The following is a 21,452-nucleotide window of genomic DNA, read 5'->3' as shown; positions in this document are numbered from 1 at the left end:
TCAATGGATTTTTTAAGTAACTGGTCCCCCACTGTCATAAAAGGCAGATGAGTGCCAGTGCTACTGGTTGCTGTGTTATCTTCAGAGAATTCATTACCGGACCTGGTGTGGTGTGGGCTAAGAGGGTTCTCGGTGATAACAGTGGAGTCAGCCGTTTGGCGACGGGCAGTTAACATCCTAACCGGGGTACCAAGAATGTCTATACCAGTATTTAAAATACTCCTACCCCAGGTAGTTCCTGGGGAATCTGCGGGTGGTGGGATATTATGTTCCTCAACTAACTGATCTACAGGGGCACTAGAGGTAGGTGGGGGTGGTATCTGACCTGCAGGGAGGTTCTGTATGAGAGTGTCTAAGAGGGCAGGTGGGGGATCGCCACCCCCTGCGCCTCCACCAACACCTCCTGTGGGTCTCTGAATGTGTGAAAGGGCTACAGCCGCCAAAATGTCTGTATCATTTAAAGATGGGTACAAAGGACTATAGGGAGGTGGACAGGATGCTTTAACTGTTTTACTTATCCTCTCCTCCTCTGCCTTGTGTAATTGGGTTGTTATATTTTTTAATTTCCTTTGTTTCTTATTAGTGGAACTGTCATACCAATGGGGCGCTATAGTAAGCCACTGTTCCCCTCCTGCTCTCATGTATGTCATGTTCCATTGTGGATCATGATCATACCATGGCCCGGCTGCTTTATCTTCTAAACATAGTCCCTTAACCATATCCATATAGAAGGGAAAATTTGTTCCATCCCGTGGGAAAGATTTGGGACTTCCTACGGCTTCTGTCCAGCCTGCCAGATTATCTACCCATGGGTTAACAAGATAAAAATTTGTAGTAGAAACACGGCCGACATAGTCTTTACATGTTTCTCTGGGGAGGGGCGGGGGATATTCAGTCTTTTTACTCTGACTTGCTCCCATCTCTTAAATAAACTTTCAAAACAAACTAACAACAGATTATACAAGTATATATATGCGATTAGATAAAAAAGTCACTGAGGGGGAATATCAGTCTATGTATGCATTCAGCTGATCTGATCATAAATCATTGGTAACATGTTGGATTACACATTCCTACATAAACCAAAGGGACATTGGGTATACAAAATGTTTTTATGATATCAACCATACGTACACTTACCACCCGTATAATTTGATATTTTGCAAATAAAGTACAATTTTCTTGCATAAAATAACTGTAAATAGCAATGTTATATGACATTCAGTGTCCGTACACTTACCAACCGTACACTGAGTATCCTAATACAAATAAACAATATAATTTTTACAAATATATGGCCATATTCAAAAACTAACTAGGCGATCAGATCGAGGAGACTGTCCCAATCGGACCCCCGGTCCTGCTATTGGTATCCTCGATACCTTTATGTGGCGCCCGGCGCCTTTAAGAAAACAAGTTTCTTTTCTGCCAAGTCCCGGACTTGGATTGTATTTTTTGGTCACGTGTTCCCGGAACACGGAATGAGTTCAAATCTAGTAGTAATCGCAATCCCTGAACGGAAAAGACAGACAATAAAATTCTCTATCTTACCGGGCAGGGGACGATCGCCTAGATTCCGGACTTCGAGCCCCCAGCCTGTTGGGAAATCTGCTTAGGTCCCCTCGATATGATGGCCCCTTTGGTACCAGTTGAGAGCAAAGCTTAACGTAATATGAAACACACGAGTCAATGGTTAAGAATTACTCTGTTTATTTAATAAATTACAGCGTACTATATAGAAAAGAAACATATTGTATACAATATGTGCAAGCATATGATTGGATAAATAGAAGTAGCATACGACATTACATGCAGGATATTTTAGTAACACACAGAAGTAACAGTTTTGATCTGGTATGTAATTGTCCTTGAAGATAAGACACACACAAGCCTTATATTATATGAACAGACAAAGGCATCTTGTAGAGAGTGCGTACGTGTTTATTCAAACACATAACAATTCATATAGCATGTTTAACCCTTCAGCATCCACTAGGACGTCAGAGAAATATTATTACTGTATTCCATACAGTATACATTAATGTCCAGGGTCTTTACTAGGTTCTTCTACCGCTCCCCCAGACTCCCACGATCGCAGAGTGGGAGATTGTGTACTGCATTTGGAAACCCCCTTCTAGAAATCCTGCGTTTGCCACTGCGCCTATACCCCATGGTACTAAAATGGACCCCAGCATCCTCTAGGATGCAAGAGAAATAAGGGGCGCCGATGCTGTTTCTTGCACACAGCGCTAAAAAAATGTCTAGTTATGGCACTGCCTGCACAGGGTGAGTGTGGGATTGCTTTGCCAGATTCTGGAAAATCAGTCTTCTCCAAATCTCCACTAATAGATTATTCATTGCCCAAATATTTCAGTAATAAATATGCCCATAATACCCTGCTGTTGTTCTGCACATAAAACACGATTATGGTGTATGAATGAAAAAAAAAAAAGTCGCTTAAACCACTGAGAACATTGCACAAGTGAACAGTGAGCAGTGCAGGCGGGTAGTCGCTGTGCTGTGGGGCAGGGATGTCAATGCCAGGTATCTGCAGTACAGCTGAGTGATGCCGCCTGCACTGTGACCATCCCGCCGGCGTGCCGCGTACCCAGCAGGATTTCCGTGACGAGCTGCCGCCGCCTGTATCCGGAAGACGCTGCTGCTTCTCTCCCAGCAGCTGAGCGCTCGGATCCCAGCAGGCATGGCAGCCCATTCACCGCCGCCCACCGCTCGGGTACAGCCGACTGAGAACCGCAGGTGAGTGACCCGTTGCCAGCAGCATCAGTGGGGCGTCCTTCCGTCATGCACCGCTCTGTGCTGAGAGTTGTGGGTAACCGGCCGTTCTCAGGTGGAAGTCTCTCCACGTCTTACCCGTCACACCTCAGTGACATGTCACAGCTCTGGCTGTGGAACTACAAGTCCTAGCACACTTTGACTCTAGTTAGAAGGGCGCACAGTGGGAGTCAGTGTTAGTTCTACAGCAATGTTATGGATACAGTGTGCCTAGTGCCCACCTGGTATATTGGTTACATTAGTTACATTTGACCGTCACAATCAGGTTATTGTTTAGTGGTGTTATTGCTATTTACACTATAACTGAGCTGCTACTAGAGTGTAATAGAGGATGTGTCAGCAGGATTATTGCTGTGTGAGGGAAGTGAGCCGGTGTCACATGATTATATAAAGGGTCCTTATGTTCCAAAAACTGCAGATTCAGGTATTGCACAAGAGTCTGTTTTCCATTTGTGAGCCGCAAGACTTTAGTGTCCCGACAGAATGTCACATAAGCTGCTATTTTTGTGGAGAGAGCATTTGGGAAGTTGATATCCTCACCTGTTCTGCAGCTCTGGACATTACTGCTTCTGTTGTTCAATCTGCACAAGCGCGCTTAACATCCCGGGCAGCGCAGTTTTTGTTCAGGTGAAGAAAACATCAGTGACCGAGTAGAATGGACGCGTACAGCACAGCTATTCAAGGGCACATTTTAATGTAAATTATATCTTCCCAAACCAAACAAAAACCCAAAACTAGTCTCTTCGTACTGACGCATTACCCACCTTAAGCAAGATTATCAAATTTTGTAAAAAATACCTGCTAATAGACTCCAATCTACTCTTCCATCCCTCCACATTCCATTCATGGGGTTATATTCAATTAGGGTCGGATCCATTCCGACATGCATTTGTTGGAATGGACCTGACAAGGGCTATTCAAAGCCCATCTCAATTCGACTTTAAAAAAGTCGAATTGAGATGTGGGGGGAGAGGGGGAGAGCCGCGGGCAGACGGGGGACAGCAGCGCTGCAGGAGGATGTGACACAGCCGCCTTACCTCACGGCAGCGTCCACCCGGCTCCAGCAAGTGGGACCTCACTTGCTGGAGCCGGATGGACGCTGCCGTGAGCGGTGTCTTTTACACATTCTCCTGCAGCGCTGTGCTGTAGCGCTGCTGTCCCTTGTCTCCCCGCTGCTCTCCCCCGTTTGCCCGCGGCTCTTCCCCCTCTCCTCTCAGGTCCCACATCTCAGTTCGACGCAAATCGGCAGCTATACCGCCGATTCACGTACTGTTCGACAAGTCGAATTCTCCGACTTGTTGAATAAAAATGCTCGGGACTGAATAGGTCAGAACCCCTTTCGACCTGAAAAAGTCGAAAACTGCAGTCTTTTCGACAAGACGGTAGTTTCTACCTTCATTGAATATACCCCATGGTGTACATTTGGCCATAGCCTTGATTTTAGCAGCCTCCTGTCTCACCTCTGGCCCCTCCTCAGCCATACTTCTCAGCCTTTGCTTCTGTGTGATGGCCCCATCTCCACGTTATTCTTTCTGACCAAGCATTTGGCCCCAATTTCTCCCAACGTATTCAGTTTTTTTAATACTTCCCTTCATAGAAATTGGCTTCATTATTCCTACATGGACACTGCCATTGACCAATCCTTCTTTCCTGTCCTTGGCCTTATCCCATTCATACACATGCTCAAATAAGAGCTGTGATCTAAGTTTCTCAACAACACCCTTCCAATGTCCTCTTGACTAACTTGGAAGGTTGTTCACAAGAAACTTCACCTCAACGGGTATCAGTCATTATTTCTGCCCCAGACAAAGAGAAAGAGAATATTTTGCTGCGCCTGTGTTAAGTAATATGCTGAAAATCAAATGAACCTGGAATTTGAGGTGTGGGAACACGCTCGCCGCTATATGGAGATGTGCAGTACTCCTAAAGGATTAACCAGATGCAAAAATTAATAGAGGCGCTCATGAAAAAAACACACACCAGATTTGCACAGGTTCAATAACAACCAAGGAATCAAATATATTAATAAAAAGTATATATATTTATTAATGACAGTACTCTAATAAGAATAAAAATACTATTATATAATAGATAATTCATAAGTACTATTCCTTATGACTTCACTTCATTTGTCAAATACAGAAATTTAAAAAACACATGAATTGTCTAAGCTTTGATTGTTATACTTAGTATCATTGAGATTTCACCGAACTGGATAATATGTAACAGAGTGTTGCAGTCCTTTTAGAGACGCTGTTGCCACAGCTGCTAGATGTAATTGTTGAGCATATCACTGGAACTGCACATAAGGAGAATTGCCAGCATGAAGTATTTGTATATATGTATATAAGATTACCTCTCCATAGGGGCTGGTGAACCCAGGCGTCCCCGGGTAAGTCCAAGAATTTGCCCAATAGGTGGAAAAACTGGAGGGTACGTATGGTATCTGGATGAAACAACCGGCCGCAAGGTTTATTCGATTAGTCTGCTGGTGTCACCTTGTAAATGCTGTGCAGATGATGGATAGTGGCAGGTGTGTGGTTGCTGAGTCAAAGCGCCGTCAGAAATGCCCAGCTGTATGGGGAAACTTCCTTCCAGACTACCTGGACGTGCACCGTCCGCCGGTAGACAACGGGGTGGAAGATGCTGGAGACAGTCGTCGTAGCCGCACAGCGCCTGCGGCTAGATGTGAAGCCAAGTGGAAGCCGCCCGCAGCTGCCGTAGGTGAGGGCCAGGTGAAATGGCTGTGACCTGGAGGCGTCCTGGGAAGCAGGTGTTCGGTGAAAGGACAATGAGGGAGGAGTCCTGACGCGTTTCGTCACGTGACCCGTGACTTTGAAAAAGTCACGGGTCACGTGACGAAACGCGTCAGGACTCCTCCCTCATTGTCCTTTCACCGAACACCTGCTTCCCAGGACGCCTCCAGGTCACAGCCATTTCACCTGGCCCTCACCTACGGCAGCTGCGAGCGGCTTCCACTTGGCTTCACATCTAGACGCAGGCGCTGTGCGGCTACGACGACTGTCTCCAGCATCTTCCACCCCGTTATCTACCGGCGGACGGTGCACGTCCAGGTAGTCTGGAAGGAAGTTTCCTCATACAGCTGGGCATTTCTGGGACGCCTTCAGGTCACAGCCATTTCACCTGGCCCTCACCTACGGCAGTTGCGGGCGGCTTCCATTTGGCTTCAAATCTAGCCGCAGGCGCTGTGCGGCTACGACGACCGTCTCCAGCATCCTCCACCCCGTTGTCTACCGGCGGACGGTGCACGTCCAGGTAGTCTGGAAGGAAGTTTCCCCATACAGCTGGGCATTTCTGATGGCGCTTTGACTCAGCAACCACACACCTGCCACTATCCATCATCTGCACAGCATTTACAAGGTGACACCAGCAGACTAATCGAATAAACCTTGCGGCCGGTTGTTTCATCCAGATACCATACGTACCCTCCAGTTTTTCCACCTATTGGGCAAATTCTTGGACTTACCCGGGGACGCTCGGGTTCACCAGCCCCTATGGAGAGGTAATCTTATATACATATATACAAATACTTCATGCTGGCAATTCTCATTATGTGCAGTTCCAGTGATATGCTCAAGAATTACATCTAGCAGCTGTGGCAACAGCGTCTCTAAAAGGACTGCAACACTCTGTTACATATTATCCAGTTCGGTGAAATCTCAATGATACTAAGTATAACAATCAAAGCTTAGACAATTCATGTGTTTTTTAAATTTCTGTATTTGACAAATGAAGTGAAGTCATAAGGAATAGTACTTATGAATTATCTATTATATAATAGTATTTTTATTCTTATTAGAGTACTGTCATTAATAAATATATATACTTTTTATTAATATATTTGATTCCTTGGTTGTTATTGAACCTGTGCAAATCTGGTGTGTGGTTTTTTCATGAGCGCCTCTATTAATTTTTGCATTATTTCTGCCCCCTCTTTCACAATAATACTGCAGTTTATTTATTTTGATCCTAGGTAGCTCCGACATCCCCTACTTACCGACTCTTGTCAGTGTTTTTAGATGTTGACCCTTATGTGCCCCCCCCCCCACACACACACACGTTTTTGCTGCTTCACAGGCTGCATATTATAGATGTGTCCTCATACATCTAGCCACAATACGCCATGCAGCGCTTCATTTTTTGCGTGAGTGAGCCACCAGGTCCCATGCAGCTCTGCTAGTGTCGGGCGTCTTTATTTGGCAACAACAGAATATTATACCACTTTCAGACATCAGACCCGGGGTTTTCACTTCAGCAAAATCCCAGGTTTTTGCAGGAGACCCCCTTTCACACTACACCTGAGACTAGGGAAATTCCCGGGTCGTCCCCTTTCACACATAAGCTGGGTCTGCCCTGGTATTCTACAAGCCAGGGCTGCCAGGCTGCATACATGTCATACACACGTCACACACATCACACTCATGCATACACATACATATGACACTTGTACACACTTAAGCAATCACACGCAGCCCCCTCGCTGCATCATGGCCCCTGCCCCCTCCCTGTAAAACGGCTCCTGCCCCTTCCTTGTATCACGGATGCTGCTCCCTCTAGGCAGCCCCACCCCCCAGGCCTATCAGAGTGCGACCTGGGAGTAAAATTCCAGGTCGCACCATTTACACTATACCCGGGTTGTCTACCCAGGACGACTGTCCCGAGAAAAAACGTGGTGAATAGGAGGGGTGCTGACCGCCTTTCAGACATACAAAAATCCCAGGTTGATGCGCGTTCATGTGCAAAAACAGGTATGTCTGAAAGAGGTATTAGTCACAATGCGGCAGTATCTATCAGGAGACTGTGCTGATTAATTTGATAAGCGGCACTTGTATATCTGTGTTCGACTAATACCCCTTTCACACCGCCTGAGTCGGGTCGCACCCGGGAGCCTGACACGGAGCTCCCAGGGTGCAACCTGCTTTAGGCACCTTTCACACCGCAGTCAGCAGCCCGGTATATTGCCGGGTTGCTGACATCAGCGGCACTTGGAGATCACATGATCTCCAAGCGCCGCATGTACACAGAGAGTGAACCGGAAACAGGTCGCATCGACCTGGCTCCCGTTCACACCGCACAGCTCACGACCTGCGTTGAAATAAAGGGCATTCGGTGCTTTACACTTGATACAGTGTCCAGAGTCTGTAGAGACCATATATTTATGCTGTCCTGGGGCAATATAAGCCCGATGTAAGAATTTAAAGTGGATTTCCTGAAGCTGAGCAGAATGCAGGGCTTTCAGGATAGAGGGGAGGGGGTAAAGGAAGCAGTTCACCTCCGGATCCCAGGACCACTCACTTGACCATTTAGATATCATAGGGGGCCAGAGAACATCAGGCTTGCTAGGTAACAAATCCTGGTACAACCAGCTGACTTTGTATGAAAGAGTCGGTAACGTGACCAATAAGTGGGACAGAGGGTCCATCCTCCGCTCGTGCACAGGAGGGATGGGGAAAGATTGTACAAAATGACGAACCTGGAGAAACATAAAGAAATCAGATGAGGGCACACCGTGTCTCTCGGCTAATTCCGTTAATGACAGCATAAGTCCACCCGGGTCAAATACGTCACGAATAAGGGCAATGCCCCTAGACTTCCACGCAAGGAATTTGGTGTTGTCAAAAGGTGGAGTGAAACAGGGGTTTCCGCAGAGAGGAATAAAAGGGGAATATTCTGGGTTTCGGTGTAGAGCTTTGTTGATGGCTCCCCAAGAGCGGTAAGTATCCCAAAAAAGAATATTAGAGCGCGCCAGAGATGGGAGGAGGGGTTTTGGGGTGTGTAGCAGCGCTCTGAGATCGTAGGGATACACAAGATCTTGCTCTACATCATAATTAACATATGAGGAGGTGCCTAATAGCCAATCTGAGATATATCTAAAATTCACAGCCCGGACGAATGCTAAGAGGTCAGGGACAGCCAGCCCACCCTTAGCGTGAGGGAGCTTAAGCTTAGGAAGGGAGATCCGAGATCTCTTATGGTTCCAAAGGAATTTAGAAAACAGTTTATCATATAACAATAAATCTTTGCTAGGGGGCTGGATAGGGATCATTTGGAGGAGATAAGAGATTTTAGGGAACACAATGCTCTTCAGGATGGCTACTCTCCCCCTAATAAAGAGACAGGTAGAGAGGACCAGGTGGACAGCAACTGTGACACCCTGTTAAAAACCTCTGTATAGTTGGCTGAATATAAATCTGAGATATTCACTGGAAAATATATACCCAAATATTTAAGTTTCGTAGTATTCATCTGGAACTGAGGAAGGACAGGTGAGGAGGTGCGCGTACAAGCAGCCGGAGTGAGGGGGAAGAGTTCAGACTTGGAAGCATTAACACGATACCCTGCAAAGGTACCAAACTCAGTAATGACTTGCATAATTGGTGGGATAGAAGTTTCAGGATTTGAAATAAAGAGGAGCATATCATCCGCGAATAAACTCACACGAAGCTCATGGTCACGGACCAGAACTCCAGAGTATCCGGGAAGGTGGCGCAACTTAATAGCCAGGGGTTCTATGGCGATGGCAAATAAGAGTGGGGAGAGGGGGCAGCCCTGTCTGGTGCCCCTGTGAAGGGGAATGGGTGCAGATAAGTAGCCATTGCACATAATACGGGAAGAGGAGGGGGAATATAAATTTCGGAGCATGCTGATCAGTTCCAGCGGAAACCCAAACCTCTCCAGCGTGGTATGCAGGTGATCCCAAGTAACTAGGTCAAACGCCTTCTCCGCGTCCAATGAAAGCACGTATTGGGGGTCCGGGTCTCCGCTGGAATGCAACCAGCTAGCCGATGCAAGAACTTTACGAATATTATTAGTGGAATGCCTACCCGAGATGAAACCGGTTTGATCCGGGTGAATAATTGAGGGAAGCACTCCCTTTAATCTGTCAGCAATAATTTTTGTAAAAAGTTTATAGTCAACATTGAGGAGAAATATGGGGCGGTACGAGCCGGAGAGATGGGGATCTCTCCCGGGCTTGGGAAGAAGACAGATCAGAGCATCATTAAATTATAAAGGGATGGAGTGAGAGGTTAGGATTGCATTAAACACCAGAACCAAAATATCCAGCAGTTTAGGCTGGAGCATTTTATAGAATTCGCCAGAGAACCCATCAGGTCCAGGGGCTTTTAAGGGTTTTAAATGATTGATAGCAGCCTCCACCTCCCGAGCAGTAATTGGGGAGCAGAAGCCCTCTGCAACCGAAGGCGGGATTTGGGGTAGGGAGACAGAATGCCAGAAAGAAGTTTTAGTGGGGACATCAACAGGGGAATGGGCATAAATGTCTGTGTAAAATTCTGAGAGGAGTTGCGCCATGTCCACAGACTTAGTAGCCAACGAGCCATCACCGCGTTTAAGCGACTGGATCACCGAGGAAGGCACAGATCCCCGCAGAAGATTAGAAAGGAGACGGCCTGTTTTATTGTCAAATCTGTAAAAACTGTGGTTTTTGTGAAAGGTATGGCGATCTCCCATTAGTGCTAATACAGTGTTAAATTGGGATTTACATTCTAAGTATGTTTTCTTTGAGGCAGGAGAGGGGTACTGTTTAAATTGTTGGTAAGCATCCGTTAAGCATCGCTGAGATGTTTTAAATTCAGAAAGAAACTGCTTCTTTCTTGAGGAAACATATTCCACAAGCCTACCCCGGAGAACCGCCTTGGCGGTCTGCCAAAACAGTAAAGGATCAGTCTCAAAAGGGCTTGCATTATCCAGTCTGAACTCCTCCCAAAACGCCTCCAACCTATTTAGAAACTGCAATGAGGAGGTGAAGGAAGTCGGGAACGCCAACACTTAAAAGAGCCGCGATCTAGCAAAGTAGTTAAGCAAACCCAGACCAAGGCATGATCAGAAAGGGATATCGTTTCCATCTGAGCCTCACTACTTTGAGGGATCAGGGAATCCGACAGCAATAAAAAATCAATTCTGGACAAGGTGCCATTTGCAGCTGAGAGACACGAGTACTCCCTATCAGTAGGGTGAAGGAATCTCCAAGCGTCAGTCAAATGTAATTGCTGAGCAAAGAAGGGGACTCCTAGGGCAGGGGGAGGGCGTGCACGAGCGGAGGAATTCGAGTCCATATAAGCGGAGACCACAACATTGAAGTCTCTGCCCACAATCATTGGGAGAGACATAAATGGGCATAATTTAGTAATGAGACTCTTGAAAAATACCTTCGAATAAGAATTTGGGGCATAAATAGTACATAAAACACATTTGGTGTTATGAAGTAAAATCTCAAGAATAAGGAATCTACCAGCAGGATCACACAAAGAGGTGAGAACCTCTATATGCAGGTTGCTTTTAGCAAGGATAAGTACACCCCTCGCCTTAGAGGAGTAGGGAGCATCAGAAAGCACCTGCCAACCGAGGACACCCAGCTTTTGGGCCTCCGGGGAAAGAAGGTGCGTTTCCTGCAAAAACATTAGATCCATATGCATTTTATTTGAATAAAGCAGTATTTTCTTCCGTTTGATGGGAGAGTGAATACCCCCCACGTTCCACGTACCCACTTTAATGGAAGACATAAGACATATGACTGGGGGCAATCACAAATGAAAACATACTACAATCCCACAGGTAATGGAGAGGAGAGAAAGACACAGGAGGGAGGGAGGGAAGGGGTAGACAAAAAGACAATATAGACATAGAAATGAGAAAAAGAAACAAGACCCACCGGGGGGTCCCGCAATAACAATGAGAATGTGACTTCACGGTAAGTCCACTTGGGTAGTAACCGTATACAGCGAGGAGGACATTGCTCCTAGCCAATACCACTATATCGAGCAGCATAGGAGAGGGGAGGGGGGGGGGGGTATGGGAGGAAAAGGGAGGGGGAGATGAGGGCATGGAGGTGAGGGCCCAGATAATATCAAACAGGTGGAGGTTGAACCCAAAACAGGTAGCATGGACATATAACTTCACAAGAACAAACATGTACACCTGGGAACGTATAACAGAGAATGCACTTATGTTACTCCAGAGGTACATATACATCACCTATAGGACCAGCGTGGATGTGGTGAACAAGTGCAAATAAACCAACAGACGATCACATAGTCCACAAGTTTAGGGAAAGAAAAATATGCGGCAACAGAGCAACCAGGGGAGAGGAGAGTTCAAGATCAGATGCAGGAGAGCACAGCTATTTCATCGATGGGTCAGAGGTGGCGGCTTCTGAAAGATAAGCAGCAGCATCCTCCGGGGTATGAAAGTCCTTAAAGGATGTGCCGTAAAAGATCCTCAGGCACGCAGGGTAGAGCAGTGCGAACTTACGGCCCTCCTGGACCAATTTAGAGCATACAGTTGAGAATGCCTTGCGTAGTCTGGTGAGCTCCGGAGAAAAATCCTGGAAGAGTAACAATTTGGCATCTTCCCAAACAAGATCCCGTACACGTCGAGAAGCCGACCAAAGAGCCTCTTTATGGAGAAAGTTGAGACACCGGAACAATACAGCACGCGGTCGTGTTAAAGTGGAGGAGGGGCGGGTGGGGCTCGTTCTATGTGCACGTTCCACTACTAGGTCCGAGCAAACATCTGGTATTCCAAGAAGATCAGGAAGAGTATGTTGGAGGAAATTATAAAGAGCCTGTCCCTTAACCGACTCTGGAAGTCAGATAAGCCGAAGGTTATTGCGTGCGACGCGACCTATTTTCCAGGTCGTCGATCTTTGCCCATACCAGGTTTTCAGATTTCTGCAGTTTAGCAGAGATATCAGAAAGTTTGTCGATTTGTTGAAAATTCTCACCAGCAGTATGTTCCACTTGTAGGACACGTTTAGACAGCTGTTTGTATTGGCTTTTGATATCCAGGACAGCCTGCTGTAATGCAGCAGCATGCAACTGTGTTTGTTCCTGGAATAAAGGCTGGACTGTTTCTTTTACCGCCCTGACAATATCAGCATAGGATAACGGGTGCCTGGGTACATCTAAGGGCGATGGGGCCGCAGCCGTGGAGCCCACCAGGGCAGGAGAGCTGGAGTGGGGAAGGGCTGCAGGAGCAGCCGCTGAGCGGGCTCCGGCGCCTATGGAGGCCGCGGTTGCCATTTTAGAAGCTGAGCCGGGGACCTCAGACCTGGCGCGGGAGTTCTTTCCCTGCATCACGGGGGCCAGGAAACGGTCCATACAGGGTGGCCGGAGCTGCAGGGGGTGAGCGGGTATGGCAAGCCATGTCAATGGACACCCAGAACGGGCGGTATGAGGCTGTTAGTGGCGGCAGGCACCGGAGCTACACGAGCTGCGTGTAACTCCATGCAACGCCGGAACCGGAACTTCCCATTGTGGGGTTTTTGTTTTTTTTAAATCTTAAATCCTGTTCCAATCCAACAATTTAATTCTCATTCTCCCCTTCTTCACCATTATAATTAAATTCCTCAGTAATATATCCTTCCTCCAGCTAAAATTATTATATTTTTTCAGCAGACACAGATTGGTCTGCTGAAAAATTGGACGAGTGTGTAGCGAGGGTTGGAGGTCCGCAATAGGAGTGTATAAACAGTCTGATCTGCCGAGGATGGACAAGTGTGTACCCGGCTTCATATCTCTGGTTTTAATTTATTAGATAATTTTTCATACTGAAACACAGAAAGGTGGCTCATCAGTGTAGACCACAGTTTATGCGTGGCCTACACTAATGAGCTGTATGTGAGGTGATTACTGCTTCTCTGTGTAATAAATTCAAATCAAAACACACAACCCCCTGAGGAAGGTCTAGGATTGGCCAATACGTGTTGGGACACACCTCCTTATCCACAAGCCTTCAGGACTGCAAGCTGTGCAGGAGTCCCTACACTTCTTGATAGCAAACCTGGCATCAGCTGATGGTGTTGTGAAGCAGCACCAATGGGGAGTCCACCTCCTCCCCACACACTGCTACCTTCACCCGGCCGACAACCCATAACAGCGGACCCCAACGGGACACCACCAGTGCATACATTGTCTGGACTAACTGGCATAGTAGACGAGGGGAACGTTACCCCGCAAGCTATCTGCCCAATGCCCATAGATCTGCTACATAATAGCACAATGACTCCAGGTAACCTACTCAGTTCATCAGTGACCATATTCCACTTCAGCTGACTGAACAAGTGAGACACAGGCATCGGCAGGATCACCTTCCTCAGGAAGCTGGCTGGGATTTGAACTTGCTGTGGACATATAGGGCCTGGATCAAAGTTGATTGCAAAATAACATTTCCCCCTAATAGGCAAACCATGTTGCACTGCAGGTGGGATAGATATAACGTGCAGAGAGTGTTAGATTTTGGTGGGGTGTGTTCAAACTGATATCTAAATTGCAGTGTAAAAATAAAGCAGCCAGTATTTACCCTGCACAGAAACAATATAACACACCCAAATCTAACTCTCTTCACATGTTATATCAGTCCCACCTGCAGTGCACATGGTTTTGCCCATTACGGGGAAATTTTATTTTGCAATCATCCTTGAATTAGGCCCATTATGTAGTGAGCAGCTGACAGCACAGGGACTTTTTTTATCATAAGAAACCTCATACAAGAGACCCACTACACTAAAGTGTGTTTTTAGAATGTCGCTCAATACCCCAAAAATAGGCGAGTGTACTTGCGAGATGCCGCTTAAACATACTTCTCACTCCCAAGTACTTATCCCTCACTGTAGGTGTGCATAGAATACCACCTAGTAGAGGAATGTATGGTTAGTGACAAATCAATATCATATAGAAAGACAATCCCTCAAAGAGGGATGCACACAATTTTTCCATTGATTCCATATATATTTATTTTTAATAATAATGCATACCATGTCTTTATACAGCTATATCCAGTATGTAGTTTCATTCAAAGTACACACATTATACAATCACATAGTTGAGTGCCTTCCCACTCTTGATTCCTTTATAGTAGCCATACCATAGAGCTATTGGGGTTTTCAGCCACTGAACCATTTCTTGACCAGTTAGAGAGCACAGTACACCCTAATGTTTATCAAATCAAAGATTAATTTAAGACTTCAATCGATGGGTCAGATGTATTAACCTGGAGAAGGCATAAGGAAGTGATAAACCAGTGATATGTGCAAGGTGATAAACGCACCAGCCAATCAGATCATAACTGTTAATTTACATATTGGTGCTGATTGGCTGGTGCGTTTATCACCTTGCACATATCACTGGTTTATCACTTCCTTATGCCTTCTCCAGGTTAATACATCTGCCCCATTAGGACATGCGCCTTAAAGATATATTGTAAGTGGATTTTCAGAGGTTTTGGAATCCTCTCCCCTTTGCGAAGCAAACACTAGTGATTGGTTGGACTGCACCTCCAGTGAGTGGGTGCAAATATTTTTTTCTCTTAAGTTGCATGTTCTGTGTTGTATCGTTTAAACTTGTATAAATGCTACATTATAGTATGTTTGAAAACGCTCAGTTTGTGATTACAAAAACTTGCACTGGGAAAATCAGGTTTGCACAATTTAATTTAATGTAATCCACAATGCCCCATCCCAGCCAGGAACCTGATGATCAAGTTGTACAACCATGCTGTCACTGACCTAGGTTGGGGGTGTTGTGAACTCGGGGGTTCTCCCGATGGTAGGGGAGAGGAACCACAGTTGGGTCGGAACAGGGATGGCTTGATATAGGTCTTCCTCATACAGGACTCTGACAGTAAAGCTTGGTGAAAATATTGAAGAACTTTATTGCAGGAAGGGAGCAACACAATGTCACATAGCAGAGAAGGAACGTATGGGGGGAATGTCCAGGCCTATGGGAGAACTTGTAAGCAATGTTAAAGATTCCAGGAAAATAAATACTTGTGAGTGTTGGTACAAGATAATAGTGACTGAAGAACTTGTGAGTGATGTTTTTAAATATACTGATGATTTGAAGAACTGGTGAACGGGGTTAAAGACTCTGATGATTTGACACTTGTGAGCGGTGGTTAAAGACACTGATGATTTGTATGACTTGAGAGCGGTGACTAAAGATACTGATGATTTATAGAACTTGAGAGCGGTGGTTAAAGACACTAATGATTTGTAGGACTTGAGAACGGTGATTAAAGACACTGATGGTTTGTGGAACTTGAGGGCGGTGGTTAAAGACACTGATGATTTGTATGACTTGAGAGCGGTGATTAAAGACACTGATGATTTGTAGAACTTGAGAGCGGTGGTTAAAAACACTGGTAACTTGCAAAACTTGGGTGCGGTGGTTAAAGACACTGATGACTTGTAGAATTTGAGAACGGTATTTAAAGACACTGATGACTTGTAGAACTTGAGAGCGGTATTTAGCCCGCAGCCCACGCTGACTCCAAGAAGCACTGGTGACTGGATTGCAGAGGAACACACCAGCCGCTGAATACGCTGGAACTGTGCGGCAACTGGCACCTGGAAGTGCCGGAGACACTGGGGCACGACTGCAGAGAGACTCGCCGGGAACAAGAGCACTGGCTTCCACTTCAGGGGAAAAGACGATACTCAGGCGCCGAGGCTCTGCCCGGCGTCTGCCTTTGAATCTCCCACCTCCGCTGGATTGGCGGAACAGTCTGATGACGTCACCTGCTCCCCGCCCACGTGATGCCGTGTGTCATGGCGGCGCCCCTGCCCCGGGGAACCGCCGGGAGCCGCGCCAGCCAGACGCCGGAGCCTGTGGACCACCGAAGGTGGAGGCCGCAACACAGACCAGCAGGCACGCAGGGGTAAGCGCGGCGAACGCCGCCTATGGCGTGTGACACATGCTAGCTGACAAAATCTTAGCAGGTGTGGCACGCATAAGACTCCCATTTGCTTCAGTTTTCCCGCCATGAAAGTCTAGTATAAATTTCTCCCATGGTTAATTCCACTAAGGGACACTGGAAGCTTACGCTGGGATAGAGACACTCGTTGCTGGGAGCCAGGCACAATGAGCCTGATTCTGAGTTTATCGCAGCAGCAAATTTGTTAGCAGTTGGGCAAAACCATGTGGTCTGCAGGGGGGGCAGATATAACATGTGTAGAGAGAGTTAGATTTGGGTGGGGTGTGTTCAAACTGAAATCTAAATTGCAGTGTAAAAATAAAGCAGCCAGTATTTACCCTGCACAGAAACTAAATAACCCACCCAAATCTAACTCTCTCTGCACATGTTATATCTGCTCCCCCCCCCTGCAGTGCACATGGTTTTGCCCAATTGCTAACAAACATGCTGCTGCGATCAACTCAGAATTACCCCCAATATTAATTTAGAAAAGAGTGTAGCGCCTCCTCCTCTAGTACGCATCATCCCCCAGTTAGAAAATGTGCCTGAGGGAGTTAGTCACACTGTAGCTTACTCCAGCTTTTTCTTAGGTACTTATTTTAGGTATTTTTTTTTTTATTATTACACAATCCTACACCTTACCTCTGCTGCATCCCTAAACAGCAGGGCTACAGGACTTTGCACCTGCAAAGCACATTCAGGTTTCCACAGCTAATATTAAAGCTGCTGCTACTACACCTGCACCCCAAACGGTTGGCGGCACCGCTCTAACGGTGCTAACACTGTCACCAGCACATCTGTGAGTATCTTTCCCCCTCTTCCCTCACCGGTGACGTGTTCACGGAGGAGGGGAGATGGCTGCAGAGCGGGCGCTCAGCAGCTCCGCTCCTCTGTGCTGTCCTTCTCGGCAGTCAGGTGTCCCGGTTAGCGCGCGACGCTGCAGGGGGTACACTGTACATGCGGACGGCTATTACAAGTCCCTACCCGCGGAAGGCAGGGGGGGCGGAGCCTCACAGTGTCGCCTTCAGGCTGCAGACAGGCTATGTAGCCTGGTGAGTAAAGACACCAATGCACACAAAAGGGTCCTAGGTTTAATACCCGGGCAGCTCACAAAACATTTGGAGAACAGCATAATAACCTGCATAACTGCAGGAGCTATTATTCCACATACCTTACTGTGATACAAAAACTACTAACCTGTCCCTCCTCATCATAGGACCACGGTTGCAGCTCCAAAGTCAACAGGTGCACTACTTCAGAGACGTCACAGTGGTGTTGATTGAGAAAAGATCTCCTACAGCTGCAGTGACTGGAAATCTCCTACCACCAATTCTATGCATCCCAACCTTTCCGATACAAGGTCGTGAGTACGCTGGGGTGTTGAGCTGGATGGTGGTGACAGTGGATTGTTTGATCCCCTCCTCTACTTACACATCTTTTTCCGATCTTTCTCTGTGTACCTATAACACTTTTTAGTGTGTGCGTGGGTGTACTATTTACCTGTAGTGTGTCTCACAACATAACGGGCAGGTCAAACACAAAAGCGTCTTAGGAGCTCTTTTCCTGTACTACCAAGTTTACCCTCACAAATCCCATGGTAGCTCTGCCTTGTGCGAGTCGTGTGCTTTGACTGACTCAGACAGACTGGACAATGTTTCTGATACCCCCTTGACTTTCGGTTCTGTCGGGATCCGTGGCTGCTTTATCGGCGGAATTGGCCGAGTCCCATAGGTCAGAACCGGCCTGGGCCAAGGACTTGGCTAAGTCCTGGAGGGTCTTCTAGTAGGTCTTCTCCTATTTCTTCCCTTAGGTAGAAGTGTCCACTTCCTGCGATTCTTCAGTCTGATGACTCAGATGATGAACAACCACTCCACGAGGACGTGGAGGAAGGTGAATGGGAGGAAGTTCTGGAGGAACCGTTACAGGACATAGATTCCGGTGCACACGAACAAAAGACATCATCAGTGGTTTTCCCTTTTTCACAGCAATTACACGACCACCTGGCGACGGCATGGAAACAGCCAGACAAGCGTTTCCAGATTCTGAGGAAATTTCTTTCTCCCTATCCTTTTCAGTCATCTATGACAGGTAAGTGGAAAAATCCTCCATCAGTGGATGCGTCCATATCGAGACTGTCCAAGAAGTCAACTCTTCCTATACCAGGCGCCACTGCGCTTAAAGATGCCTTGGACCGTAGGCTTAAGGCTACTCTCAAGTCCATTTATTCAGCAGCAGGAGCCCAACTCAGGCCAACCCTGGTAAGTGCTTGGGTTAACTCTGCTGTTGTCAAGTGGGCAGAAGAACTGAGCAACGGGTTGGACTCCGGCTCACCGCGGTCAGAAACTAAAGGTAATCGCTGAACACATACATGAATCAGCAGCTTATTTAGCTACTGCCGCTAAAGACACAAGTTTAATTTTTCAAGGATCTCTGCGTCCGCAATTTCAGCATGTCGAATTCTGTGGCTCCGCTTTTGGCATTCGGATTCAGAGTAAAAAAAGACAGCGGTGGCTCTTCCATTCACAGGTGATATGTTATTTGGACCTGAGTTGGATAAATGGATTTCTGAAGCTACTAGGGGTAAATCCACATTTTTACCATCTGCTCCTCCACCGGCCAGGCGACCCTATACGGGCCCTTCCTTCCAGTACTTTCGGCCCCAAAAGCCTTTTCGTGGAAGAGGTTTTTCTTCCCAGACCACAGGAGGCAGAGCCACAGGTCGCCCACAGACTGCGGTGCGTCGTCCAGAGCCCAAGACAATAGAAAAGCAGGTGGCATGACGGGCTGCCAATCCACTTGGGGGCTCCACAGGTGGGCGTGCGCCTCCTGACATTCCATCACGTTTGGTTTCACACATCATCGGTTCCTTGGATTCATCGTTTGGTGTCGGCAGGATACAAAATAGGTTTTTCAGTTTTCCCTCCAAACAGGTTTTTTCACAACGGGATTACCGCAGTCTCCAGACAGAGCAGCTGTTTTTCAAAAATCCATACAATCACTTCTGGTATTAAGGGTGTTGGTGCCAGTCCCATTGAATCAGTGAGGTCGGGGGGTTCTACTCCAACCTCTTTGTGGTTCCCAAACCAGATGGATTGGTCAAGCCGATTCTGAATTTAAAATCCTTAAACGAGTATCTGACGTTTTATCGCTTCAAGATGGAATCCATTCAGTCCGTGATAGTGAACTTGGAACTGGAGTACTGTCTGATCTCCTTGGATATAAAGGATGCGTCTCTACACATCCCCATTTAGGAACCGCATCAAGCCTACCTGCGGTTTGCTGTTTTACAGGAACACTATCACTTTTTGGCTCTACCGTTCGGATTATCCTCAGCACCCAGAATCTTCACCAAGGTCTTGTCAGTGACGATAGCCCATCTGCAATCCTTGGGTGTCACCATTGTTCCTTATCTTGATGACTTGTTAATCAAGGCATCACTACAGTCAACACTTCTAGAGCATACATCGTCGACTTACCGGACCCTAGTTCATCATGGTTGGATCATCAATGTCGACAAGTCTCAGCTGATCCCAACGCGACGTCTTCATTTTCTGGGTTTGATTCTCGACACAGAACTATAAAGAGTCATTCTACCACTGGACAAGGCACAGGACATCCGTCAGATCGTCTTGATGGTCTTAAAGCCAATATGGGTGTCGTTACACCTTTTGTATTTGTCTTTTGGGGAAAATGGTAGCCGTCTTCGAAGCACTGCAACTGGGCCTTTTCCACTCCAGACCATTTCAACTGGATCTTCTGTCTCTGTGGTCGGGCTCCCATCTACAACTACATTGTCGGATCCATTTATCTCAGCCAACAAGGATGTTGCTTCTCTGGTGGCTCCAGAGCAACAACTTGATAGTGGGACGTCGTTTTGGAATTGGACTATTCTTACAACGAACGCAAGTCTCAGAGGTTGGGGTGCGGGCGTCCTGGATTATCACTTTCAAGGATGGTGGACGACCCAGGAGAGCTGGTTACCCATAAACGCGCTGGAACTCAGGGCAATCTACAACGCTCTGACTGCGGTTTCTCACATTCTTCGAGCTAGTCCCGTTCGAGTACAATCCGACAATGCAACGGCTGTTGCGTACATCAACAGGCAGGGCGGAACCCGCAGTCGCCTGGCGATGTGGGAGGCCTCCGGGATCTTGCAATGGTCAGAAAAAATTCGGGTGATTCTATCCTCTGTGTTCATTCCAGGAGCAGACAACTGGGAAGCGGATTATCTCAGCTGCCAAGACATTCACCCGGGAGAGTGGGCTCTACCCTGAAGGTGTTCCAGGACCCCATTCAAAGGTGGGGAAGCTCTCAGATCGACCCCATGGCACCACAGTTGAATCATCAGCTGCCAAGGTACGTGACCAGAACGCGAGATCCAGCAACAGAAGCAGTGGACGCACTCACGATTCCCTGGAATTTTCGACCTGGCGTACATATTTCCACATTCCACTTCTTCCTCGTGTACTCAAACGCATAAAACGTGAGTCACTCAGGGTCATTCTGATAGCGCCGGAATGTCCCCGAAGATGCTGGTTCTCGGATCTTCAACTTCTTCTGGCAAACGAACCGTGGTCACTGCTGCTCCGGCCGGACCTTCTACATCAAGGTCCGTTTCTACATCTCAATCTAACGCAGCGCATTTGACGGGGTGGCTGTTGAAACCACTATCCTAAGAGGTAAGGGCATTCCGGAATCTGCCATGTTACGGGCCAGGAAGCTAGTTACGGCGGCTCATTATCACCACATTTGGCGCTCTTACGTTTCCTGGTGCCAGAGTCGTCACATTCCTTCTAGTTCGTTTCGGCTCTCCAGGCTCTTACTTTTCCTTTAAAACGGATTGGACGCCGGTCTCCGTTTAGGTCCTTTTGAAGGTTCAGATTTCGTCTCTCTCCATATTTTTCTAATAACGTCTCACACTTCTACCA

General features: G+C 47.0%; 1 protein-coding gene across 1 annotated transcript in view; it reads left to right on the top strand.

Annotated features, from left to right (window-relative positions):
* The first annotated feature begins 2,488 nt into the window (after positions 1-2,488).
* The window catches only part of GALK2 (galactokinase 2), a 337,269-nt gene continuing 318,305 nt past the window's right edge, over positions 2,489-21,452 (top strand). Inside the window, exon 1 of the mRNA XM_063926027.1 lies at positions 2,489-2,757. Coding sequence (XP_063782097.1) covers positions 2,702-2,757 — 56 coding nt within the window. The 5' untranslated portion in view covers positions 2,489-2,701. The remainder of the gene's footprint in view (positions 2,758-21,452) is intronic.

This window comes from Pseudophryne corroboree, chromosome 6 (genome assembly GCF_028390025.1).
Source record: "Pseudophryne corroboree isolate aPseCor3 chromosome 6, aPseCor3.hap2, whole genome shotgun sequence".
Classification (NCBI taxonomy): domain Eukaryota; kingdom Metazoa; phylum Chordata; class Amphibia; order Anura; family Myobatrachidae; genus Pseudophryne; species Pseudophryne corroboree.
This window is presented reverse-complemented; position numbering and strand designations above follow the sequence as displayed.